A 26,551-nucleotide genomic window follows, 5' to 3' on the forward strand; every position below is an offset into this window, starting at 1 on the left:
TAACAAATAACAAATCAAGTGGTCGTCGTAGTTTGATAATTTAAGTTGAGCCATCAATTGTTTGCAAAGTATATGCTATTGAGCTACTGCAAAGCTCATATAATGATTTGACTAAAGATTAAAGTAATTTTATGTGTAAGCTATGAGCACTTAGCCATAACAGCTAAACTGTTTCCATTTTAATTGAAAACAACCAATTGAGCTGTTGTGGCTAAGTACACAAAGTTTTCATTTTTTTAATTTCTTTTGATCATATTTTTATTAAAAATACTATATCCTTTTTTTTAATTAATCTGAAGGTATTCCAACTATATGGAGAAACCTAGACTAATCCTCAAAATGAAGTATAATCCACAAATAAATCTTTTTCCGAATATATAAATGGACAATAAACAGAGGTTTATATTCGTGTAGGTGTTCAGGAACATTGCGACTTAATTTTACCGAACATGTACATAAAATCTAAAACATTTGGCATCCCAATTCCGTCTTCTTACCACTCAACCAAATCTTCAATTTATATCCAAAGTATTTTAGTAAAAAAAAGCTAGTAAATATTCCAAATAAATCATGTAAGAAACAATCTGTGCATGGTAGATCAAAAGTCTTAGTTAGGCTTTTTGAGAGCTGCATTCGTAGTCATTGACTCATTGAATGAGAGAAACGATTTCTAACAGCGAGTATCTTCTCTCTCTCTCTAGAACACTGAAGTCTCTCTCACTATATACAGATACATATATCATATTTGTTTGTGTATGATGACAGATCACTTTATTCCCCCCCCCCCTCTTTGAATTGAGCACTCTAAAAAGGACAGGAACCTCCTCGTGATCCTTCTTGTGTCCACAACCTAACATTTTATTCCCCTTTTCATCTATCTTCTTCATTCTCTCTTTCTCTCCAAACCCTAATTTTCACAAACCCTCAAAATCATTGAATATATTTTTAAGAAATATTCAGCAATATACACATCATCTGAAACTTGAAGCGACCACAAATTCTTCTTGGTTCCTTGATCATCTATTTATAGCCAAAAAACATTATTATATATTTTCCTTACATACACACACATTTAGAGAGCTTATTGACGATATATGGCTTCCTCATCAGAACTAAGCTTGGATTGCAAGCCACAAAGATACTCTATGCTTTTGAAATCATTTGGAGATAATTTTCAGAGTGATCAAACCACACAAAAGCTTGAAGATCTTCTTTCTCGGCTCGAACAGGAACGCCTCAAGATCGATGCTTTCAAACGCGAGCTTCCCCTTTGCATGCAGCTCCTTGGCAATGGTACATATATTCACATATAGCATGTACACATATATAGTTTTGTATAATATGAATAAAAAATATTTCATTTGCCACAAAGTAAAAAATTACTTAAAACAAGAAAAGAAATCTGACGAATAAAATCATTATTTTGTTATATAACGAGAAGAGTTTTTGAATTTCTTTTTACCTTTTCAAAAGATCTTTATTCATTAATTTAGGAATTTAACTCATAAAAATCAGAGCTTGCTTTTGAATTCTTTGAATTACAAAATTTGTTAACCCCTCCCATCACTGAAATCAACAAATTTAACTAAATTAATTTTAAAGGTTATAAGGTTCGTGTTAGTTACATCTTTAACTCTAATGTTTCAAATTACTTTCATATCATTTTTCAGCTGTGGAAGTTTATAGACAACAGCTAGAAGCATATAGGGAAAATAGTAATAACAGCAACCAAAGTGTCGTCGCAAGACCGGTTCTTGAAGAGTTCATACCCTTAAGAAACACACCCGAAAAGGAGAACAACAAAGGGAATAATTGGATGACGACTGCTCAGCTTTGGAGCCAACCTGAAACTAAACCAAAAAACATTGATCCAACTACAGATCAGTCTCCCAAAGACGAGCTTGCTAGTAGTCCAAAACTCGGACATTTTGATGTCAAACAAAGAAATGGTGGTGGGGCTTTTCTTCCATTCTCGAAGGAAAAAACTTTGCCTGAATTAGCTTTATCTACGGAGGTCAAAAGAGTCTCCCCAGCCAATGAACATACTAATGACCACGACTGTAATGGTGAGAGCATGATCAACGGTAGTAATAACAACAACAATAATAATTCTTCGACAACAAGTCAAAGTAATAGAAAGGCACGGCGTTGCTGGTCGCCTGATTTGCACCGGCGATTTGTCCAAGCTCTTCAAATGCTAGGCGGTTCACAAGGTACAAATGAGTACAGTTATTAAATTTATGTTGGTTCAACTAGTCACAATTATTATTTTTCTAGAACATTTGGGATTCCTCAAACAAATCCGTATTGTACATTACATTGTACATATACTCCGAATTTATTTAGGAGTCTCACTGAATCCAAATTCTGGTTTGGACTTTGTTCTAATATTTTAGTGAACAATATATAGTATGGAATTATGGATAAATTTGCTTTGGTTTAATTTACTGTTGTTCATTTACCAGTTAGCAGTCATATATTGTTTGAAATAAATTACAAAGTTTAAGTCGGAGTTTCTTATTGCAGTGGCTACACCTAAACAGATAAGGGAACTTATGAAAGTTGATGGTTTGACCAACGATGAAGTCAAAAGTCATCTCCAGGTAACCTACATGACAAGCCACCACGATATGCTTACTTTGAAAAAACTTTAACTCATAGTTAATTCTTTTATATTACATTCAAAAACAGAAGTATCGGCTTCACACAAGAAGACCAAGCCCAAGCCCACAAACATCAGGTGGGCAAGGCCCACACTTAGTGGTCCTAGGTGGCATATGGGTCCCACCAGAATACACCACCGCACACGGCGGCACTCCAACTCTCTACCACCACCAAGTCCAAAACCATCAAGGCAACGCGGCGGTGCAGCCTCCACCACACTTTTGCTCCTCTCAAGAGTTTTACACAGCTCGTCCTCCACCACAACAGCTCCACCACCATCACTTTCAAACGTGTAACGGCTCATCCGCGGATGGCTCCGCGTCCACAGATTCAGCTCATCAGTTAACGGACAGTGCCGCCGATGATGGGAAATCGCCAGAGAGTGGTGGTGGCGAAAGAAAAGGATTGGCTGCTCTTAGGGAAGAAAGTGGCAATCAGAGCAATATTAATGGAAGTGAAATAACTCTCAAGTTCTAATTTTTTTTCTTCACGATTAATTTTATTAGAGGGAATGAATCTAGGGCTAGGGTTTGCGGATGGCTACATGACTAAATTCATATTGCTGGTATGTGTTCTCGGTAGAAAATTAATTGTAGGAAGCAGCGAGTGTTTTATATATCGAAGTTATTATGAATTCTCATAAATAATCTTGTTGAAAATAATGTTACTTAATTATAAAACTATTACGACATTTTTTGTACTTATACAAATACAAGGCCAGATCTAAACCATGAAAATAGATCGAGAACACTTTTTTGTTTGTTCACACAAAACTAAAACATTTTAATTAAACTAACTTAATTAAACTAACTAAAACATATTATATTGCCCAAATCAAAATTTAAAACTATGCCCTCATACATGTTTTATCAAGACAACAAAACAGTATAAAAAATAACTTAAATTTTCATTAAAAAAATCAAATTTCATAATATGTTTATAAAAAACATTGATATAAAAACACTTATTGCTGAAATATAGATCTTCTTGCATTTTTTCCTGTAAAATCATCCATTAAACTCGTATAGTCAAGTTTTTCGACCATAGCAGTCTCAATTGATAACATAGCCAACCTATTCAACCTAAAATATAAATTTACTTATATATTTAAAAAGTTTGACAAATTTTATAATAACTAAATATGCCCAATAGATAATATTTTAACAGAATAATCTACAGATTTTTTTTATGTATATACTACATACTAATAATTTTTTTTTTAAAAACATATGCCCCACTTATTTGGATGCCCTAATCCTTGGCTTGGGTGGCTTCCCCTCAAGGCCGGCCCTGAATCCACCACAAATAGTATTTTGTGGCAAAAAAACAATAATTTTGAAAAAATTCTCAAAATTACTGAGAAATTAGTTTGGATCACGTTTTGTCATGAGAAAGTATTTTAGTTGGTGTAAATCTAAGTTTGAAAAATGTACACGTTAAGTGGTTTGGGTTTTTGTTAGAGTCATTTTAAATGAATAAAGAGAATTAATGACATTAAGGGCCATTTTTTTATTTAATTAGTAAAATATAATTAACAATAATATAATCAATACTATTAAAAGGGAAGGAATCCTAAAAAATCTACTTAAAACAAGTCATAGTTGGACCATTTCATTTAACTAGAATTCCTATTATTTCTCATACTACTAACTTGATTATTCTTCATTAAAGACAAATTAGTCATAAAAAATGATACTAACCAAATTCTCTACATATACATTTACTATATACACATTATTCCATCATAATTATTTTGTGTTATTATTAAATAATTTCCACCATATATTTGTATATATGGTTACTTGTGATTTATTTAATAGTAAATACCTTCGGAGACTATAAACATAATACAATATCTATTGTAAAAAAATTGCATCTTTGACAGAGATCAACCATTATTTTATACCAACTTTATTAACTAAACTGATTTCATTAACCATGTTATATATATGAACACTTCAGCATTATCATTCACAAACTAAACGATCTTTGTCACAACTTAATATTCCAAATTGGTTGTACCATTTAATACCAAACCAGTTCCTATACGAATCCATATATATGATTATGGTCTACATAAAACCGGTTCAATCTTTCCATCTCCTATATTTTCAGAAAATGGCTATTTATCTTTGGTTCCGTTAAATATTTAGTCTAACCAATTATAAATCGGTTAGTGATAACTTCTAAAAACTTTGAAAACACATTGTTATTTATTAACACTATATTGATACTTTAAAATAGGTTAGCAATAGAATTGTGTTTTAGAACAAAATCTACTTATTTTAATACATAATATTTTTTTTAAAATAGTTTTGATACTATGTCTTATATTAAACATAATTATATATATATTTTAAATAAATAATTATATACATTTTATACTTTTGGTTAACTAAATTATTTATCAACCAAATAAAAATATTGGGGTAATTCAAGTTTTCGAGTTATCCGGTTTATAAATAGTATTTTTAGGATATTTGGTTTTTAAAATTGAATGTAATTAATATTTTTAAATATATAATTTTTATTTGAAAATTCAGATACTCATTTGGTTCTCGGTTTGGTTTCAATTTTTCAGTCATAGATATATGGTTTGCTCTATTATTTATGCAATTCAGTTCAATTTTAGTTTTTCAGTTTAGTACGGATTGGTCCGTGTTTTTGGATAAATGTGCTCAAACTTATACATTATCTTATATAGAAATTTGTTTAAAATATATTTAATTACAAAAATAAACCCGCGCTTTTTACTAGTAACTTCCTTAAAATGGCACAACTTATTCGCAAGTTCTTCTTACTAGTTAACAAAATGAAAATATTATCGCCTTCAAATATAACATTCCGATATCCAAGTGAGGAGCATGCTTGCATTGACCAGACCAGTGCCGATAGTTCGGATTCCATCACCGTTGGTCGTCCCTCAAACTTTCCCATCCCAGCTTCTAGTAAGTTTCCATGATGGTTTCGTATTAACCAGCCCATACCTGAGTCTTCTGAACCAATGCGAGGGGAAACATCATAGTTACATTTGATCCATCCTCGCGGAGGATGCTTCCATTGGGAGCGTTGATTCAAAGATCTTGATGCATTATCCGTTGTAGTTTTTGGTAATATCTTAATCCATAAGTATCTTATTCAAGAAGTTTCTAGCCCTCGGTTACAACTTTTAGTATCAACCGTAGCTGCTTGGAAGACAAACTTTGATTACGTAGATTTTCATCATGTTAAACGTCATAATAATAGTTGTGCAGATCTATTAGCTAAAAAAACTAGTATTGTTTATGAGACAGATTGGAGTTTGTTCCATTCATGTCCCCTTTTCTTGTACAGCAATGTTTGCTTGGATAGTAATCAATAAATCTTTTGGTCGGAAAAAAAAGTTCACAAAATGAAAATATTTCTGTTCCATATTGTTAAAGTTTCCTGAAAAAAAATCAGAACTTAAAAATGAATTTCTTTTTTTTTGAGAATAATAACAAAAATATATTTCACAGTAAAAATATTTATTGTCCTCGTGTACTTGCAGAAACAATTATTATCTTCTTTTAGAATAATAAAATTTTGATTTGTAAATTGACTAATATATAACCAAATGACTAGTGTTAGATTAATAACAAATTACTGGGTTTTCCAAAATAGAGAAGCAAAAATGTTTTCTTAACGAAAATGTATAGAACTCACAACTTATAATTTTTTTTTTTTGTCAACTTGAATTTTCATTTCTGAAAAAGCCCAAAGGGCATGATACATAGGAAAGATAAAGCCCATACCGTTCCCATTTACAACTTTGATTAAAGATAACCCTCCTTAATCTAAGCAAGAGAAAGCTTAAGAACATTAAAGTGCCACATGTGGACACGTACAAGACACTCCTCACACAGTCACACTGTGAAACAACTGGACATGCAAACGAGTCGGCGCCGGAGAACCCACGATCCTCCTTAGCACCTTCGCCGGGATTTTTCTTCAAGTCCATATCTTACGAAGCATCTCCATGTTCGCCTTCTTCACTCGCCTTCCGTCTTCCTTCATCTCCGGCTGAAGCGCATACACGTCCTCGAGCACCATGGTTGAAGATCTTCTGCCGCCCACTAAGGACTGCGGCTAAGCAGACGTGACATTATTCAGACCAAGGTCGATGATTCCGACGTCATAAATCCAGAAGAGTTTCATCTGTAAACAGTGACGGACCCAGAATAGGTTTTAATGGGTGCCACTAATTGAGCTTGGCCCAAATTAAAACTGAAATAAAGGGAAAAAAAGTTGACAAAGAGGAACCAACCCAAGTTTCTAAGTTAAAGGGGTGTCAAGAAGGGAGTAAATGCACCAACTGAGCTATGTATTTTTGCCTTACTTGATACAAACTTGCTGATATATAGATTTAACCTGTGTCAGGTGACATCCCTTTACCCAACGTGGTATATGCTTATTCAGTTTTTCTCAAATATGTAGAATCGTTTGATAAAACTTGTTTGCTTGAGATTACAATCATTGAACACAACAATGCATCCTTATGGACTTAATTACTCCTAATAAAGCTATATTCTCGTAAGTCGCCAATGGCAAGTAATCTCTAAATCTCTTCACATAATATAATATAGGGAGGTGTGCATGTCAGTATGAAAATCATGAATTAATAAAAAATGTATACATTCGAGTAAGTTTATAGATCAATGAGCAGATACAAAATAAAAGCCTAAAAGGGACACTTGGCTACGGTTGCGGTATGAAGCCCTTGTATTAAGATCAACACAAGAAACATTTGAACATTTGGCCAGATCATGATCATGGCATAAGAAACCTTGTCTCTCTATAAATGGAGCTCAGAGGTTTGTTCCAGGGTTTGCTTAAGTCATTGTGCTTAGAGAGAATCAGCAATAAGAAAGCATATAGCTGACTAGTCTTCTTTACTTTATTGAAGTTAGTTCCTGGCTTTTCTTTTCTCTTTTTTAATTTGGTTTCTGAATGATTTAGTAATCAGTATTACTATTATTTACTAACAGACAGATATAATAAAGAGATGATTATGTCAGCCGTTGACTTCCCCCACTGGGAAAGGAATCTAATCTGAACGCAACTCAAGAATCTTTATTTTATACAGAATTATATACTTTTAAAATAAATATATGGATCTGAAAGTAATATCACAGCCAGGCAAATTCTCTGAATATCCCAATCAAATGGGAATCTATAAGCATAGAAGTAAACGATAACTTTTCTGTCCTCTCTTCTCTGTTCTACCTCAAAGTTAACGACAAAAGATTCAAAAAGGTAATCTCTTTCAAGAACCCACTGGACAAAGATCTTTTTTTTTTTTTGTTCTCTTCTTATTGCCTCTCTAAAAACTCAAAAGATTTTGTCTCTTGTATGTTGCCTTACGGTTGCTTTAGATCTTTAATGTTTATGTTCACACCAGAAAAAAGTCAGTGGTGTTTGCTTTAGATGGAGGAAAGTAGTGAAACATAGGTTGAAGTTTCTTGTATTGAATTAGCATGTGTGTTGTATTATACTCTTGGATTAGCTTTATCTTTAGCTTGAGATTTGAAGATTAGATAACTGAAATAATCTTCAAATTTCTTCTTTCTGGCAGAGGATTTTCATGATTTCATAATTATATACACTGAGTGAAAGATGTATATGATAGAGAGCAAAGGAGGAGCAATCTCTTGTATGCTATTGGCTCTGCTCTTCTTAGGGACATGGCCAGCAATCATGACTCTAACCGAAAGACGCGGGAGACTTCCTCAACACACTTATCTTGACTACACAATCACAAATCTGTTGGCTGCAGTGATCATAGCCTTCACACTAGGCCAAATAGGTCCAAGCAGACCAAATTTCATCACACAACTTTCTCAAGTCAGCTACACATACATACATTCATCTCTTTCAGAATCTTGCAAGTTTAAGTTTGTGGTTTTTTAAATGCAGTTTTGTATCATCAATAGGATAATTGGCAGTCTGTGATGTTTGCAATGGCTGGAGGAATAGTACTTAGCCTTGGAAACTTAGCAACACAATATGCTTGGGCTTTTGTTGGTTTATCAGTCACTGAAGTCATCACTGCTAGTATCACTGTTGTTATTGGTAAAAACTCTTGTTTCATTTCAACTATTAAATAATTGATTATTTCTTTCATTTTCTCATGAACTTTTTTTTTGGCATAGGCACAACTTTAAACTATTTCTTGGATGATAGAATCAACAGAGCTGAGGTTCTTTTCCCAGGTGTGGCTTGTTTCTTGATCGCGGTTTGTTTTGGCTCTGCTGTTCATAAATCAAATGCAGCTGATAACAAATCCAAACTCCAAGGTTTCAAAAGGTTAAAAAAGATTCACAACAAGTTCTTTAACTTTGTCCTAGTTTGTTTAGATTCTAAACTAATCTTGATCTTGTTTCAGTTTAGAGACTACTTCTTCCTTCCAAATAGAGACAGGTCCTGCAGACAGCGGGTTAGCGAAAGGGAAAGCTAAAGAAGGAACAGCAGCTTATCTTATAGAGCTTGAGAAACAAAGAGCCATCAAGGTGAAATAAATAGTTTCATAGACGTTACAGATATTATGGTTATTAGTTTCTTGAAAAATTCAAGATTTTGCATTGACAGGTCTTTGGTAAAAGCACAATCATTGGCCTGGCGATTACTTTCTTTGCTGGTATCTGTTTCTCTCTATTCTCACCTGCATTCAACTTAGCGACAAACGATCAATGGCACACATTGAAACATGGGGTTCCAAAGCTCAATGTCTACACCGCCTTCTTCTACTTCTCAGTCTCTGCATTTGTGCTTGCTCTGATACTTAACATCAGATTCTTGTACTGGCCTATACTTGGTCTCCCAAAGTCTTCTTTCAAGGCTTATCTTAACGACTGGAACGGTCGAGGATGGTCTTTCTTGGCTGGATTTCTCTGTGGATTTGGTAATGGTCTTCAGTTTATGGGTGGTCAAGCCGCAGGCTATGCAGCTGCAGATGCTGTTCAGGTTTAGACTAAAACCTTTTCAACGATTCAGGAGTGAAAAAACAATCAAACAAACATATGTTTTGATGTGTTTCAGGCACTTCCACTTGTGAGCACGTTTTGGGGGATATTACTGTTTGGAGAATACAGGAGATCATCCAGAAGAACATATGTACTTCTTATCAGTATGCTCTTCATGTTCATAGTTGCAGTAGCTGTTCTTATGGCCTCGTCAGGACATAGAAAATGACTCCAAAAGGCATTTCACAGAAACATCTACAAGATAAACTTCTGCAAGGATCAGCAAAAGATGTTAACATCAGTTTACTTCTTATGGAGTTAATTAATGGACCATCCTCCCACTTGTTATATGAACAAATCAATTCACTTTCTCTAATGTAAAGACCCAATTCATCAAAAGAATGGCAAATCTCCAAAATAGCTCTTAATAATAAAAATTTCCAAAACTCCTAAACCATAATCTCATTCTCACCTCTTTAATAGTAAACCATAAATTACAATCACTAAACCCAAATATAAATATAAAATAAAAGTGTATTTTTAACTTTTTATTAATGCTATTTATGAATTTTTTTCTCTTGTGTGTTAATTTGTCATAAAAAAAACATGATTTGGTGATATTTAAAGGTAGTCTTGAACGAATTATTCGAATATGATATGTATTGCCGTGATTAAGAAGACGTCATTAGTAAGTTACAAAAAAAAAAGACGTCATTAGTGATGTGTTAACAATAACATAACTGTAGATAGTTACGAGATCACAGATTCGGACAACTCGGACAAGTTAACAAAAGGAGTAGCAAACTAGAAACCAAAACAAGTGACGTATGCTAAGACGTCAGAATCCATAACCTAGAATGATTCCTAGTTTCCAAATGTTATATATATATAGAGACATGAAGTACTCCTACAACCATTCAACACAACAAACAAACATAACTTATCTACGAGCTTTAGAATCATTTTCATTTTCTTTTCGACCAAAGTCAAAACATGGGTAGTAATCCTAAGAGGCTTCATGTTATGTTCTTCCCTTTCATGGCTCATGGTCACATGATACCAACTCTAGACATGGCTAAGCTTTTCTCAAGCAGAGGAGCTAAATCCACAATCCTCACCACACCTCTCAACTCCAAGATCCTCCAAAAACACATCGACACATTCAAGAACCTGAACCCGAGTCTTGAAATCGAAATCCAAGTCTTGGACTTCCCTTGCGTGCAGCTCGGGTTACCAGAAGGATGCGAAAACGCCGACTTCTTGACCTTAAACAACAACGATGATAGGCAGGACATGATCACTAAGTTCTTTTTGTCGACAAGGTTTTTCAAAGGCCAGCTTGAGAATCTCCTCGAGACAATGCGACCAGATTGTCTTATCGCCGACATGTTCTTCCCGTGGGCTACTCAAGCTGCTGAGAAGTTCAATGTGCCAAGACTTGTGTTCCACGGCTTTGGCTACTTCCCCTTATGCTTTGCTTACCGCATCAAACTGCATAAGCCACAACAGAGAGTTACTTCCAGTTGTGAGCCATTTGTGATCGCTCACCTCCCAGGGAGCATAGTGATGACTCAAGAACAAATCAACGACTGCGACGAAGGAACCGAGATGGGGAAGTTTATGGTCGAGGTTAAAGAATCAGAAGTGGAGAGCTCAGGTGTTGTTGTGAACAGCTTTTACGAGCTTGAACCTGATTATGCTGACTATTACAAGAGTGTTGTAGCTAATAGAGCGTGGCATATCGGTCCGCTCTCTGATGTAAACAGAGAATTTGGGGAGAAGGCTGAGAGAGGGAAGAAAGCGAGTGTTGTAGCCCTATGCACCATTAGGAATAGCCAAAGAAATCGTATTTTTGACATTACTAGACATGTCTCATAAAAATCAAAGTTGTAACTTGTAATAGTATTTAGACATAATAAAAAAACTTCTGTTTGGACCACTCAACATGTAATATCCAAACGCGTAATAAAATTCTTTTACCCATTTACATCTTAGGGTTGAAAGTTCATTGGTCGTATATGTTCCGTTGTCCTCTACATACCGGTCTTGTGTAACGGGTCTCGTTGATTACTATTTTTTCCAAATATGGTCGACTAGAAACTTTAATAGTTAAGGAAAATTGGCCTGAATAACCATAACATAAAGCATAATTAGGTATCTAACTAAAAAAATAAATAATTTCTACTATTATTACCATATATACTATATTACCCTTACTTTCGGTTAATAAGTGTATAAACTTCTTCTTTTTCAGTTACCTACCACCATCACTACTTCTTCCAATTCACCGTTACTTTCAATAGTTTGGACTTGGACTTGGTTTGGTCCTTCGGTCCTTCTCTTTCCCAATGTAAAAAACTCAGTTTCATTTGCGCCTTCCTCTTGCTTTTAAAGTTTGGCAAGAGCTGCAAGAAGTTATTCAGCAAAAGCAGTAACAGAGGATACGAAGAAACAAGCTAAGCAATCGCAAGACACACAAGAACCAGCAGAAGTAGGAAAGCAGAAGCACTCAACAAGGTGTAGGTGGTTCCCATGTTTTCCTCCATGTCCTTGTTCTTCATGTTCTTGAATTTGTTTTCATGGTCTTAGGATTAGTTGATCCTTTTAACCTGTGAGTTAACTACTTGAAAGGAATCCAAATTGGGCATGCTTAACAAGTTGTTTTGATTAGTTAATGAATCAAATGAATTAGGTTAGTGAGAGAGTAAGGTTGACTTGCGTGAGCAAAAAGGTTTCTTTCATCTAACGGAACAAGATACCACAAGTTTTTATCAAGAGAACTCTAGTTCACACAGAGAATGGAATGTTCTAACCCAAAATAGCTTTTTAACACACGTCAGAGGAAAAAAAGATAAATTAAAAAAGCCCACGATGAGGATCGAACTCACGACCTTTCGCTTACGAAGCGAACGCAATACCACTATGCTACGTAGGCACTTTGAACATTTAATGGAACCCCTTCATTAAATCTTAAAGATTGTATGTTTAATTGAACCCCTCCAATGTATTCGGTATAGGGGTTCTCACTGAGTTTAAAGTTGCTTGCTACTGGAAATTAAATTATTACTTGAACCACACTAAACATGATGAACTAGTTAGTACCCGCTGCAGCTACATGAATCTTTCAAAGTTCAAATATTTAAATGATGAAAAACGGCTAATGATAAGAATCGAACCTTGATAAAGAGTAAAAAGACTGGCCACTAGATAATAATGGCCCACCACAAAACATCACTCACTATTACTATTAATATTGTCACCGTCGTCGACTCTCGTGAAAAGGAGCAATAATTACACCGCTGGTGATTTTGTGTTACTGATGTTGAATCATTTAGCTTAGTTCCTTTCCAGTGCATCAGAAATTTCTTAAAATTCACCGGTTTTGACAAACCTTCTTTTTGAATGTTAAATATTTCGATGAAGCCTGTTAAACCTTTTTTTTAGTATATTTAATATTTATCAAACATTTTAAATCGATTGTTAACCAAGGAACCGGTCAATTGAACTGGAACAACCCGGTTTAAGCTTATATATACATTGCCTCGCTCATGACTCAGTAGTCAGTTACACACTGAGTCTGCGTTTGCTCCTTCTTCTAGATCTGATCTGATCACGCCCAAGGTTTGTTTCTCAAATTCTCACTTCTCCCAGATTGATTTCTTGGCTTCGTCGGTAGATTCCTCTGTTTTGATTCCTCGATTAAGCTCTGGAATATGGTGTTTTAAAACCCCTAAGTTCAATCTCTAAGGATTCTGTAGATTCAAGAGCTTGAGAATGTTGATTTGGTTTTAGATCTGATTTGATTGAACATTTCTCGTCAGATTATTCGAGAATTGTGAGAGGTTTTTCGTTTTTCAGCTGTGGATTTTGCATTAGCTTATGTGCTTATCTTCTTGGAGTATATCATTGTTTGTTCCAAAGAGTAAACAAAGTATCTTTGAGATCATAATTGAGTTCAAAGAGGTCTGTGGATTTATCATCTCTGAATGTCAAATGATAGCTCACAAGTATTCCTGGTTTTGGGTTTGTTGATAGGTTTCAGAAAGTCTTTGGCTTTAATACAATAATATGGGTCGTGGAAACAGCTGTGGTGGAGGTCAAAGTTCTCTCAATTATCTCTTTGGCGCTCCTCCTGCTCCTAAGCCCACCGCTCCAGCTCCTCCTGCCGAGACTGCTTCACCAGCACCAGCAGCTGTGACTGTAACCGCTACAACTACAGTTGAGCCTGCAGAGCTCAACAAGCAGATCCCTGCTGGTATCAAAACTCCTGTTAACAACTATGCCCGTTCTGAAGGACAGAACACTGGAAACTTCATCACTGTATGTTTCTGTTTTTCTGTGTCCATTACTCAATACTCTGTTCAATGTTAGAAATAACATTGTAATGCTCTCTCTCTCTGCAGGACCGTCCTTCGACCAAAGTTCATGCAGCTCCCGGAGGTGGATCGTCTCTGGATTATCTCTTCACTGGTGGCAAGTAAACAAAAACAATAACATTTATATGTAATGCAATTGTGTATCCATTGTGTCTCTCTCTTGCATTCCCTCACTATAAAACGGTTCCATGTGAGCATTTAAACGATAACGAGTCAGTTTCTTGTCAACCTCTTTGTTTTGTAATATTCCGCTGAAACATATTCAAATAATTTGAATCATAAACTTACAATGCAAGTTCAACTAAACGACAGCTTATTTATGACTGGAATCAAATGGATTCTAAAACCAATTACAATGTAACCAGTTCTGCGTAGGCAAAGAACAAATATAACATCATTTAGGATGTTGAGGAGCAGGGATGATCCCCCATTGTCTCCTGACCTGCTCCAAATCTTCACTAAAGTGCCTCTCATAGTACACACACATCAGGTCTGTACACTGTCTTCCCGCTCTAACTGCCCAAGGAAGGTACTGCCTCAAAAACATCGACCTCTGATTCTCATTAAACCTCACGGTGCCTCCAACCACAGAGAGCATACACATCGGCAGATACATCTGCTCAAACTCTATAACTTTCAGAGCCGACTCACCTACAAGATTCGTAGGGAGGCCAAAGAGCGTGTGCCACAAGTCATGAACTTCACGCGCCCGCGTCGCTACGTAAGCCAACTCATCTGTCTCCATGAATCTCACCGGAGGACGATCATCCGGTGAGAAGTTTCTAGATCCCATGAACTTTGCATATGCAGCTCCAAAGGTGTTGTCTGGTAGATCCCAAGCATGGCTCACTTGCTCTGACACAACACGTGGACGGTCCAGCAATATAGCCTACAGTGAAAAGAGACCTCACAAGAATCAAACCCAACAAAAAAGGATCAAACTTTCTCAATCAATCATAAGCAAACTCACTCTTCCTTCAGGACTCTTCTTCATCCTCTCAAGAACCATTTCGAAAGCTGGTTTTCCGGTGGTTTCGCCGAGAGCGGCGATTAGATCCGCTCTACGAGGATTGACCAACGCACCGACGGCGGACCCCATCGCCACCGCCGCTTGTTGCCACCGGCTCAACGGGACTCGAGCTCTTTCGATGGTCATCGTTCGTAGGACCGGTTAACGGACACGGAAGGTCTTTAATATTCGATAGACGGCGACGATGAGGGGGGGTGTAGACGACACGCGCTAATGTTCCCGCGTGGCGCGTTGGCTCTCTGTTCTTAAGATTTGTATTGGGCTTTTAATTGTCTCAAGTTTAAGTTTATAACGTCCATGAGTACGGCCCATATATTAGCTTTAATTAAGACAACGTTAAAACCCGCGCAATTAAAAATAATTTTAATATATTATCGTTTATAAAAACTTTCCAAAAATAAAAGTTTTTAAGAAAATATTTAAACATACAACATATTGATGAAAAAATCTTAAATATCCACAAGTATTATTGTTATCCTAATTTATAAATCACAAACCCAAATCTACAATATTTTTCAAGAAAATGAAAATTTTTCAAAAATATCAGTTTTTAAGAAAATTATTTAAAAATACAAAATATTGATGAAAAAATCTTAAAGAATACTCATCTATCCACAAATATTCTTATTATCCTAATTTATAAATCACAATCCCAAATCTACAATATTTCTCAAGAAAATAAAAACTTTCCAAAAATAGCAGTTTTAAAGAAAATTATTTAAAAATACAAAATTTTGATGAAAAATTCTTAAAGAATACTCATCTATCCACAAATATTCTTATTATCCTAATTTATAAATCACAATCCCAAATCTACAATATTTCTCAAGAAAATAAAAACTTTCCAAAAATAGCAGTTTTAAAGAAAATTATTTAAAAATACAAAATTTTGATGAAAAATTCTTAAAGAATACTCATCTATCCACAAGTACTCTTGTTATCCTAATTTATAAATCACAATCCCAAATCTACAATATTTCTCAAGAAAATGAAAACTTTCTAAAAATATCAATTTTTAAGAAAATTATTTAAAAATACAACCTATTGATGAAAAATTCTTAAAGAATACTCATCTATCCACAAATATTCTTGTTATCCTAATTTAAAAATCACAATCACAAATCTACAATATTTCTCAAGAAAATGAAAACTTTCCAAAATAGCAGTTTTTAAGAAAATTATTTAAAAATGCAAAATATTGATGAAAAATTCTTAAAAAATACTCATCTATCCACAAATATTCTTGTTATCCTAATTTATAAATCACAATCCCAAATCAACAATATTTCTCAAGAAAATGAAAACTTTTCAAAAATAGCAGTTTTTAAGAAAATTATTTAAAAATACAAAATTTTGATGAAAAATTCTTTAAGAATACCCATCTATCCACAAATATTTTTGTTATCCTAATTTATAAATCACAATCCCAAATCTACAATATTTCTCAAGAAAATGAAAACTTTCTAAAAATATCAGTTTTTAAGAAAATTATTTAAAAATACAACCTATTGATGAAAAATTCTTAAAGAATACTCATCTATCCACAAATATTCTTGTTATCCTAATTTATAAATCACAATCCCAAATCACAATATTTTTCAAGAAAATGAAAACTTTCCAAAAATAGCAGTTTTTAAAACAATTATTTAAAAATAGAAAATATTGATGAAAAATTCTTAAAGAATACCCATCTATCCACAAATATTCTTGTTATCCTAATTTATAAATCACAATCCCAAATCTACAATATTTTTCAAGAAAATCAAAACTTTCCAAAAATAGCAGTTTTTAAAAAAATTATTTAAAAATACAAAATATTGATGAAAAATTCTTAAAGAATACTCATCTATCCACAAATATTCTTGTTATCTTAATTTATAAATCACAATCCCAAATCTACTATATTTCTCAAGAAAATGAAAACTTTCCAAAAATAGCAGTTTTAAAGAGAATTATTTAAAAATACAAAATTTTGATGAAAAATTCTTAAAGAATACTCATCTATCCACAAGTATTCTTGTTATCCTAATTTATAAATCACAATCCCAAATCTACAATATTTTTCAAGAAAATGAAAACTTTCCAAAAATATCAGTTTTTAAGAAAATTATTTAAAAATACAATCTATTGATGAAAAATTCTTAAAGAATACTCATCTATCCACAAATATTCTTGTTATCCTAATTTATAAATCACAATCCCAAATCTACAATATTTCTCAAGAAAATGAAAACTTTCCAAAATAGCAGTTTTTAAGAAAATTATTTAAAAATGCAAAATATTGATGAAAAATTCTTAAAGAATACTCATCTATCCACAAATATTCTTGTTATCCTAATTTATAAATCACAATCCCAAATCAACAATATTTCTCAAGAAAATGAAAACTTTTCAAAAATAGCAGTTTTTAAGAAAATTATTTAAAAATACAAAATTTTGATGAAAAATTCTTTAAGAATACCCATCTATCCACAAATATTTTTGTTATCCTAATTTATAAATCACAATCCCAAATCTACAATATTTCTCAAGAAAATGAAAACTTTCCAAAAATAGCAGTTTTTAAGAAAATTATTTAAAAATACAACCTATTGATGAAAAATTCTTAAAGAATACTCATCTATCCACAAATATTCTTGTTATCCTAATTTATAAATCACAATCCCAAATCACAATATTTTTCAAGAAAATGAAAACTTTCCAAAAATAGCAGTTTTTAAAACAACTATTTAAAAATAGAAAATATTGATGAAAAATTCTTAAAGAATACCTATCTATCCACAAATATTCTTGTTATCCTAATTTATAAATCACAATCCCAAATCTACAATATTTTTCAAGAAAATCAAAACTTTCCAAAAATAGCAGTTTTTAAAAAAATTATTTAAAAATACAAAATATTGATGAAAAATTCTTAAAGAATACTCATCTATCCACAAATATTCTTGCTATCTTAATTTATAAATCACAATCCCAAATCTACAATATTTCTCAAGAAAATGAAAACTTTCCAAAAATAGCAGTTTTAAAGAGAATTATTTAAAAATACAAAATTTTGATGAAAAATTCTTAAAGAATACTCATCTATCCACAAGTATTCTTGTTATCCTAATTTATAAATCACAATCCCAAATCTACAATATTTCTCAAGAAAATGAAAACTTTCCAAAAATATCAGTTTTTAAGAAAATTATTTAAAAATACAATCTATTGATGAAAAATTCTTAAAGAATACTCATCTATCCACAAATATTCTTGTTATCCTAATTTATAAATCACAATCCCAAATCTACAATATTTCTCAAGAAAATGAAAACTTTTCAAAAATAGCAGTTTTTAAGAAAATTATTTAAAAATACAAAATTTTGATGAAAAATTCTTTAAGAATACTCATCTATCCACAAATATTCTTGTTATCCTAATTTATAAATCACAATCCCAAATCTACAATATTTCTCAAGAAAATGAAAACTTTCCAAAAATAGCAGTTTTTAAGAAAATTATTTAAAAATACAACCTATTGATGAAAAATTCTTAAAGAATACTCATCTATCCACAAATATTCTTGTTATCCTAATTTATAAATCACAATCCCAAATCACTATATTTTTCAAGAAAATGAAAACTTTCCAAAAATAGCAGTTTTTAAATAAATTATTTAAAAATAAAAAATATTGCTGAAAAATTCTAAAAGAATACCATCTATCCACAAATATTCTTGTTATCCTAATTTATAAATCAAAATCCCAAATCTACAATATTTCTCAAGAAAATGAAAACTTTCCAAAAATAGCAGTTTTTAAGAAAATTATTTAAAAATACAAAATATTGATGAAAAATTCTTAAGGAATACTCATCTATCCACAAATATTCTTATTATCCTAATTTATAAATCACAATCCCAAATCTACAATATTTCTCAAGAAAATAAAAACTTTCCAAAAATAGCAGTTTTAAAGAAAATTATTTAAAAATACAAAATTTGATGAAAAATTCTTAAAGAATACTCATCTATCCACAAGTATTCTTGTTATCCTAATTTATAAATCACAATCCCAAATCTACAATATTTCTCAAGAAAATGAAAACTTTCCAAAAATAGCAGTTTTTATGAAAATTATTTAAAAATACAACTATTGATGAAAAATTCTTAAAGAATACTCATCTATCCACAAATATTCTTGTTATCCTAATTTATAAATCACAATCCCAAATCTACAATATTTCTCAAGAAAATGAAAACTTTCCAAAATAGCAGTTTTTAAGAAAATTATTTAAAAATACAAAATATTGATGAAAAATTCTTAAAGAATACTCATCTATCCACAAATATTCTTGTTATCCTAATTTATAAATCACAATCCCAAATCTACAATATTCTCAAGAAAATGAAAACTTTCCAAAATAGCAGTTTTTAAGAAAATTATTTAAAAATACAAAATATTGATGGAAAATTCTTAAAGAATACTCATCTATCCACAAATATTCTTGTTATCCTAATTTATAAATCACAATCCCAAATCTACAATATTTCTCAAGAAAATGAAAACTTTTCAAAAATAGCAGTTTTTAAGAAAATTATTTAAAAATACAAAATTTTGATGAAAAATTCTTAAAGAATACTCATCTATCCACAAGTATTCTTGTTATCCTAATTTATAAATCACAATCCCAAATCTACAATATTTCTCAAGAAAATGAAAACTTTCCAAAAATAGCAGTTTTTAAGAAAATTATTTAAAAATACAACCTATTGATGAAAAATTCTTAAAGAATACTCATCTATCCACAAATATTCTTGTTATCCTAATTTATAAATCACAATCCCAAATCTACAATATTTCTCAAGAAAATGAAAACTTTCCAAAAATAGCAGTTTTTAAGAAAATTATTTAAAAATACAATTTATTGATGAATAATTCTTAAAGAATACTCATCTATCCACAAATATTCTTGTTATCCTAATTTATAAATCACAATCCCAAATCTACAATATTTCTCAAGAAAATGAAAACTTTCCAAAAATAGCAGTTTTTAAGAAAATTATTTAAAAATACAGTCTATTGATGAAAAATTCTTAAAGAATACTCATCTATCCAAAAATATTCTTGTTATCCTAATTTATAAATAACAATCCCAAATCTACAATATTTCTCAAGAAAATGAAAACTTTCTCCAAAATAGTAGTTTTTAAGAAAATTATTTAAAAATACAACCTATTGATGAAAAATTCTTAAAAAATACTCATCTATCCACAAATATTCATGTTATCCTAATTTAAAAATCACAATCCCAAATCTACAATATTTCTCAAGAAAATGAAAACTTTTCAAAAATATCAGTTTTTTAAGAAAATTATTTAAAAATACAATATATTGATGAAAAATTCTTAAAGAATACTCATCTATCCACAAATATTCTTGTTATCCTAATTTATAAATCACAATCCCAAATCTACAATATTTCTCAAGAAAATGAAAACTTTCCAAAAATAGCAGTTTTTAAGAAAATTATTTAAAAATACAAAATTTGATGAAAAATTCTTAAAGAATACTCATCTATCCACAAATATTCTTGTTATCCTAATTTATAAATCACAATCCCAAATCTACAATATTTCTCAAGAAAATGAAAACTTTCCAAAAATAGCAGTTTTTAAGAAAATTATTTAAAAATACAACCTATTGATGAAAAATTCTTAAAGAATACTCATCTATCCACAAATATTCTTGTTATCCTAATTTATAAATCACAATCCCAAATCTACAATATTTTCAAGAAAATGAAAACTTTCCAAAAATAGCAGTTTTTAAATAAATTATTTAAAAATAAAAAATATTGCTGAAAAATTCTAAAAGAATACCCATCTATCCACAAATATTCTTGTTATCCTAATTTATAAATCAAAATCCCAAATCTACAATATTTCTCAAGAAAATGAAAACTTTCCAAAAATAGCAGTTTTTAAGAAAATTATTTAAAAATACAAAATATTGATGGAAAATTCTTAAAGAATACTCATCTATCCACAAATATTCTTATTATCCTAATTTATAAATCACAATCCCAAATCTACAATATTTCTCAAGAAAATGAAAACTTTCCAAAAATAGCAGTTTTAAAGAAAATTATTTAAAAATACAAAATATTGATGAAAAATTCTTAAAGAATACTCATATATCCACAAGTATTCTTGTTATCCTAATTTACAAATCACAATCCCAAATCTACAATATTTCTCAAGAAAATGAAAACCTTCCAAAAACAGCAGTTTTTAAGAAAATTATTTAAGAGTACAAAATATTGATGAAAAATTCTTAAAGAGTACTCTTATATCCACAAGTATTCTTGTTATCCTAATTTATAAATCAGAATCCCAAATCTACAATATTTCTCAAGAAAATGAAAACTTTCCAAAAATAGCAGTTTTTAAGAAAATTATTTAAAAATACAAAATATTGATGAAAAATTCTTAAAGAATACTCATCTATCCACAAATATTCTTGTTATCCTAATTTATAAATCACAATCCCAAATCTACAATATTTCTCAAGAAAATGAAAACTTTCCAAAATAGCAGTTTTTAAGAAAATTATTTAAAAATACAAATATTGATGAAAAATTCTTAAAGAATACTCATCTATCCACAATATTCTTGTTATCCTAATTTATAAATCACAATCCCAAATCTACAATATTTCTCAAGAAAATGAAAACTTTCAAAAATAGCAGTTTTTAAGAAAATTATTTAAAAATACAAAATATTGATGAAAAATTCTTAAAGAATACTCATCTATCCACAAATATTTTGTTATCCTAATTTATAAATCACAATCCCAAATCTACAATATTTCTCAAGAAAATGAAAACTTTCCAAAAATAGCAGTTTTAAGAAAATTATTTAAAAATACAACCTATTGATGAAAAATTCTTAAAGAATACTCATCTATCCACAAATATTCTTGTTATCCTAATTTATAAATCACAATCCCAAATCTACAATATTTTTCAAGAAAATGAAAACTTTCCAAAAATAGCAGTTTTTAAAAAATTATTTAAAAATAAAAATATTGATGAAAAATTCTTAAAGAATACTCATCTATCCACAAATATTCTTGTTATCCTAATTTATAAATCAAATCCCAAATCTACAATATTTCTCAAGAAAATGAAAACTTTCCAAAAATAGCAGTTTTTAAGAAAATTATTTAAAAATACAAAATATTGATGAAAATTCTTAAAGAATACTCATCTATCCACAAATATTCTTGTTATCCTAATTTATAAATCACAATCCCAAATCTACAATATTTCTCAAGAAAATGAAAACTTTCCAAAATAGCAGTTTTTAAGAAAATTATTTAAAAATGCAAAATATTGATGAAAAATTCTTAAAGAATACTCATCTATCCACAAATATTCTTGTTATCCTAATTTATAAATCACAATCCCAAATCTACAATATTTCTCAAGAAAATGAAAACTTTCCAAAATAGCAGTTTTTAAGAAAATTATTTAAAAATGCAAAATATTGATGAAAAATTCTTAAAGAATACTCATCTATCCACAAATATTCTTGTTATCCTAATTTATAAATCACAATCCCAAATCTACAATATTTCTCAAGAAAATGAAAACTTTCCAAAAATAGCAGTTTTTAAGAAAATTATTTAAAAATACAAATATTGATGAAAAATTCTTAAAGAATACTCATCTATCCACAAATATTCTTGTTATCCTAATTTATAAATCACAATCCCAAATCTACAATATTTTCAAGAAAATGAAAACTTTCCAAAAATAGCAGTTTTTAAGAAAATTATTTAAAATACAAAATATTGATGAAAAATTCTTAAAGAATACTCATCTATCCACAAATATTCTTGTTATCCTAATTTATAAATCACAATCCCAAATCTACAATATTTCTCAAGAAAATGAAAACTTTCCAAAAATAGCAGTTTTAAAAAAATTATTAAAAATACAAAATATTGATGAAAAATTCTTAAAGAACACTCATCTATCCACAAATATTTTTGTTATCCTAATTTATAAATCAGAATCCCAAATCTACAATATTTCTCAAGAAAATGAAAACTTTCCAAAAATAGCAGTCTTTAAGAAAATTATTTAAAAATACAACCTATTGATAAACAATTCTTAAAAAATAATCATCTGTCTACAAATATTCTTGTTATCCTAATTTATAAATCACAATCCCAAATCTACAATATTTCTCAAGAAAATGAAAACTTTCCAAAAATAGCAGTTTTTAAGAAAATTATTTAAAAATACAACCTATTGATGAAAAATTCTTAAAGAATACTCATCTATCCACAAGTATTCTTGTTATCCTAATTTATAAATCACAAACCCAAATCTACAATATTTCTCAAAAAAATGAAAACTTTCCAAAAATAGCAGTTTATAAGAAAATTATTTAAAAATACAATTTATTAATGAATAATTCTTAAAGAACACCCATCTATCCACAAATATTCTTGTTATCCTAATTTATAAATCAGAATCCCAAATCTACAATATTTCTCAAGAAAATGAAAACTTTCCAAAAATAGCAGTTTTTAAGAAAATTATTTAAAAATACAAATATTGATGAAAAATTCTTAAAGAATACTCATCTATCCACAAATATTCTTGTTATCCTAATTTATAAATCACAATCCCAAATCTACAATATTTCTCAAGAAAATGAAAACTTTCCAAAAATAGCAGTTTTTAAAAAATTATTTAAAAATAAAATATTGATGAAAAATTCTAAAGAATACTCATCTATCCACAAATATTCTTGTTATCCTAATTTATAAATCACAATCCCAAATCTACAATATTTCTCAAGAAAATGAAAACTTTCCAAAAATAGCAGTTTTTAAGAAAATTATTTAAAAATACAAAATATTGATGAAAAATTCTTAAAGAATACTCATCTATCCACAAATATTCTTGTTATCCTAATTTATAAATCACAATCCCAAATCTACAATATTTCTCAAGAAAATGAAAACTTTCCAAAAATAGCAGTTTTTAAGAAAATTATTTAAAAATACAAATATTGATGAAAAATTCTTAAAGAATACTCATCTATCCACAATATTCTTGTTATCCTAATTTATAAATCACAATCCCAAATCTACAATATTTCTCAAGAAAATGAAAACTTTCCAAAAATAGCAGTTTTTAAGAAAATTATTTAAAAATACAAAATATTGATGAAAATTCTTAAAGAATACTCATCTATCCACAAATATTCTTGTTATCCTAATTTATAAATCACAATCCCAAATCTACAATATTTCTCAAGAAAATGAAAACTTTCCAAAAATAGCAGTTTTTAAGAAAATTATTTAAAAATACAAATATTGATGAAAAATTTCTTAAAGAATACTCATCTATCCACAAATATTCTTGTTATCCTAATTTATAAATCACAATCCAAATCTACAATATTTCTCAAGAAAATGAAAACTTTCCAAAAATAGCAGTTTTTAAGAAAATTATTTAAAAATACAAATATTGATGAAAATTCTTTAAGAATACTCATCTATCCACAAATATTCTTGTTATCCTAATTTATAAATCACAATCCCAAATCTACAATATTTCTCAAGAAAATGAAAACTTTCCAAAAATAGCAGTTTTTAAGAAAATTATTTAAAAATACAACCTATTGATGAAAAATTCTTAAAGAATACTCATCTATCCACAAATATTCTTGTTATCCTAATTTATAATCACAAATCCCAAATCTACAATATTTCTCAAGAAAATGAAAACTTTCCAAAAATAGCAGTTTTTAAAAAATTATTTAAAAATACAAATATTGATGAAAAATTCTTAAAGAATACTCATCTATCCACAAATATTCTTGTTATCCTAATTTATAAATCAAAATCTCAAATTTAAAATATTTCTCAAGAAAATGAAAAGTTTCCAAAAATAGCAGTTTTTAAGAAAATTATTTAAAAATACAAAATATCGATGAAAAATTCTTAAAGAATACTCATCTATCCACAAATATTCTTGTTATCCTAATTTATAAATCACAATCCCAAATCTACAATATTTCTCAAGAAAATGAAAACTTTCCAAAAATAGCAGTTTTTAAGAAAATTATTTAAAAATACAAAATTTGATGAAAAATTCTTAAAGAATACTCATCTATCCACAAATATTCTTGTTATCCTAATTTATAAATCACAATCCCAATCTACAATATTTCTCAAGAAAATGAAAACTTTCCAAAAATAGCAGTTTTTAAGAAAATTATTTAAAATACAAAATATTGATGAAAATTCTTAAAGAATACTCATCTATCCACAAATATTCTTGTTATCCTAATTTATAAATCACAATCCCAATCTACAATATTTCTCAAGAAAATGAAAACTTTCCAAAAATAGCAGTTTTTAAGAAAATTATTTAAAAATACAAAATATTGATGAAAAATTCTTAAAGAATACTCATATATCCACAAGTATTCTTGTTATCCTAATTTACAAATCACAATCCCAAATCTACAATATTTCTCAAGAAAATGAAAACCTTCCAAAAACAGCAGTTTTTAAGAAAATTATTTAAGAGTACAAAATATTGATGAAAAATTCTTAAAGAGTACTCTTATATCCACAAGTATTCTTGTTATCCTAATTATAAATCACAATTCCAAATCTACAATATTTCTCAAGAAAATGAAAACTTTCCAAAAATACCAGTTTTTAAGAATATTATTTAAAAATACAAATCTTGATGAAAAATTCATAAAGAATACTCATCTATCCACAAATATTCTTGTTATCCTAATTTACAAATCACAATCCTAAATCTACAATATTTCTCAAGAAAATGAAAATCTTCCAAAAACAGCAGTTTTAAGAAAATTATTTAAAAATACAAAATATTGATGAAAAATTCTTAAAGAATACTCATATATCCACAAGTATTCTTGTTATCCTAATTTATAAATCACAATCCCAAATCTACAATATTTCTCAAGAAAATGAAAACTTTCCAAAAATAGCAGTCTTTAAGAAAATTATTTAAAAATACAAAATATTGATGAAAAATTCTTAAAGAATACTCATCTATCCACAATATTCTTGTTATCCTAATTTATAAATCACAATCCCAAATCTACAATATTTCTCAAGAAAATGAAAACTTTCCAAAATAGCAGTTTTTAAGAAAATTATTTAAAATACAACATATTGATGAAAAATTCTTAAAGAATACTCATCTATCCACAAATATTCTTGTTATCCTAATTTATAAATCACAATCCAAATCTACAATATTTCTCAAGAAAATGAAAACTTTCCAAAAATAGCAGTTTTTAAGAAAATTTATTTAAAAATACAAAATATTGATGAAAAATTCTTAAAGAATACTCATCTATCCACAAATATTCTTGTTATCCTAATTTAAAATCAAAATCCCAAATCTACAATATTTCTCAAGAAAATGAAAACTTTCCAAAATAGCAGTTT

The 26,551-nt window shown here is 29.7% G+C and overlaps 5 protein-coding genes and 1 non-coding gene across 7 annotated transcripts; 4 read left to right on the forward strand and 2 right to left on the reverse strand.

The window, feature by feature from the left end:
- The first annotated feature begins 845 nt into the window (after positions 1–845).
- Positions 846–4,514, forward strand: LOC103853942 (myb family transcription factor EFM). The gene is made up of 4 exons (XM_009130839.3): positions 846–1,293; positions 1,671–2,213; positions 2,527–2,603; positions 2,692–4,514. The coding sequence occupies exons 1-4, from the start codon at positions 1,095–1,097 to the stop codon at positions 3,139–3,141; spliced, it is 1,269 nt and encodes a 422-aa protein (XP_009129087.2). The 5' UTR covers positions 846–1,094; the 3' UTR covers positions 3,142–4,514.
- Positions 4,515–7,733: 3,219 nt separating this feature from the next.
- On the forward strand, positions 7,734–10,090 carry LOC103853941 (ureide permease 1). 2 transcript variants are annotated; one of them, XM_009130835.2, is made up of 7 exons: positions 7,734–7,938; positions 8,258–8,526; positions 8,616–8,754; positions 8,835–8,988; positions 9,068–9,191; positions 9,271–9,645; positions 9,721–9,873. In XM_009130835.2, the coding sequence occupies exons 2-7, from the start codon at positions 8,299–8,301 to the stop codon at positions 9,871–9,873; spliced, it is 1,173 nt and encodes a 390-aa protein (XP_009129083.1). In that variant the 5' UTR covers positions 7,734–7,938; positions 8,258–8,298. The 2 variants fall into 2 exon arrangements, with proteins under 2 accessions (XP_009129083.1, XP_009129084.1); XM_009130836.3 differs by having other exon boundaries at positions 7,780–7,938; positions 8,312–8,526; positions 9,721–10,090.
- A 61-nt stretch (positions 10,091–10,151) lies between these two features.
- Positions 10,152–12,274, forward strand: LOC103853940 (UDP-glycosyltransferase 73B3-like). Its single transcript, XM_009130834.2, has one exon. The coding sequence runs from the start codon at positions 10,638–10,640 to the stop codon at positions 11,520–11,522; it is 885 nt and encodes a 294-aa protein (XP_009129082.1). The 5' UTR covers positions 10,152–10,637; the 3' UTR covers positions 11,523–12,274.
- A 233-nt stretch (positions 12,275–12,507) lies between these two features.
- On the reverse strand, positions 12,508–12,579 carry TRNAT-CGU. The gene has a single exon. It is a non-coding gene; the product is annotated as a tRNA-Thr (tRNA).
- Positions 12,580–13,013: 434 nt separating this feature from the next.
- Positions 13,014–14,326, forward strand: LOC103853938 (protein SPIRAL1). The gene is made up of 3 exons (XM_009130832.3): positions 13,014–13,265; positions 13,680–13,964; positions 14,048–14,326. The coding sequence occupies exons 2-3, from the start codon at positions 13,713–13,715 to the stop codon at positions 14,123–14,125; spliced, it is 330 nt and encodes a 109-aa protein (XP_009129080.1). The 5' UTR covers positions 13,014–13,265; positions 13,680–13,712; the 3' UTR covers positions 14,126–14,326.
- LOC103853939 (ubiquinone biosynthesis protein COQ4 homolog, mitochondrial) lies at positions 14,280–15,385 on the reverse strand. Its single transcript, XM_009130833.3, has 2 exons — positions 14,991–15,385; positions 14,280–14,909 (listed from the first exon to the last, which is right to left on the reverse strand). The coding sequence occupies exons 1-2, from the start codon at positions 15,174–15,176 to the stop codon at positions 14,415–14,417; spliced, it is 681 nt and encodes a 226-aa protein (XP_009129081.1). The 5' UTR covers positions 15,177–15,385; the 3' UTR covers positions 14,280–14,414.
- Between the last annotated feature and the right edge of the window lie 11,166 nt (positions 15,386–26,551).

Source organism: Brassica rapa, chromosome A02 (assembly GCF_000309985.2).
Source record: "Brassica rapa cultivar Chiifu-401-42 chromosome A02, CAAS_Brap_v3.01, whole genome shotgun sequence".
NCBI classification, from domain to species: domain Eukaryota; kingdom Viridiplantae; phylum Streptophyta; class Magnoliopsida; order Brassicales; family Brassicaceae; genus Brassica; species Brassica rapa.

What these genes read in the sequence shown, in the direction of transcription:
- LOC103853938 (XM_009130832.3), top strand. Translation starts at nt 13,713, where the DNA reads ATGGGTCGTGGAAACAGCTGTGGTGGAGGTCAAAGTTCTCTCAATTAT. An exon ending in ACACTGGAAACTTCATCACT is followed by an intron (nt 13,965 to 14,047) that starts GTATGTTTCTGT and finishes CTCTCTCTGCAG; the next exon opens with GACCGTCCTTCGACCAAAGT.
- LOC103853939 (XM_009130833.3), bottom strand. Translation starts at nt 15,176, where the DNA reads ATGACCATCGAAAGAGCTCGAGTCCCGTTGAGCCGGTGGCAACAAGCG. An exon ending in AGAAGAGTCCTGAAGGAAGA is followed by an intron (nt 14,910 to 14,990) that starts GTGAGTTTGCTT and finishes TTTTCACTGTAG; the next exon opens with GCTATATTGCTGGACCGTCC.
- LOC103853940 (XM_009130834.2), top strand. Translation starts at nt 10,638, where the DNA reads ATGGGTAGTAATCCTAAGAGGCTTCATGTTATGTTCTTCCCTTTCATG.
- LOC103853941 (XM_009130835.2), top strand. Translation starts at nt 8,299, where the DNA reads ATGTATATGATAGAGAGCAAAGGAGGAGCAATCTCTTGTATGCTATTG. An exon ending in TAGTATCACTGTTGTTATTG is followed by an intron (nt 8,755 to 8,834) that starts GTAAAAACTCTT and finishes TTTTTGGCATAG; the next exon opens with GCACAACTTTAAACTATTTC. An exon ending in CAGCTGCAGATGCTGTTCAG is followed by an intron (nt 9,646 to 9,720) that starts GTTTAGACTAAA and finishes GATGTGTTTCAG; the next exon opens with GCACTTCCACTTGTGAGCAC.
- LOC103853942 (XM_009130839.3), top strand. Translation starts at nt 1,095, where the DNA reads ATGGCTTCCTCATCAGAACTAAGCTTGGATTGCAAGCCACAAAGATAC. An exon ending in CATGCAGCTCCTTGGCAATG is followed by an intron (nt 1,294 to 1,670) that starts GTACATATATTC and finishes ATCATTTTTCAG; the next exon opens with CTGTGGAAGTTTATAGACAA. An exon ending in AATGCTAGGCGGTTCACAAG is followed by an intron (nt 2,214 to 2,526) that starts GTACAAATGAGT and finishes TTCTTATTGCAG; the next exon opens with TGGCTACACCTAAACAGATA.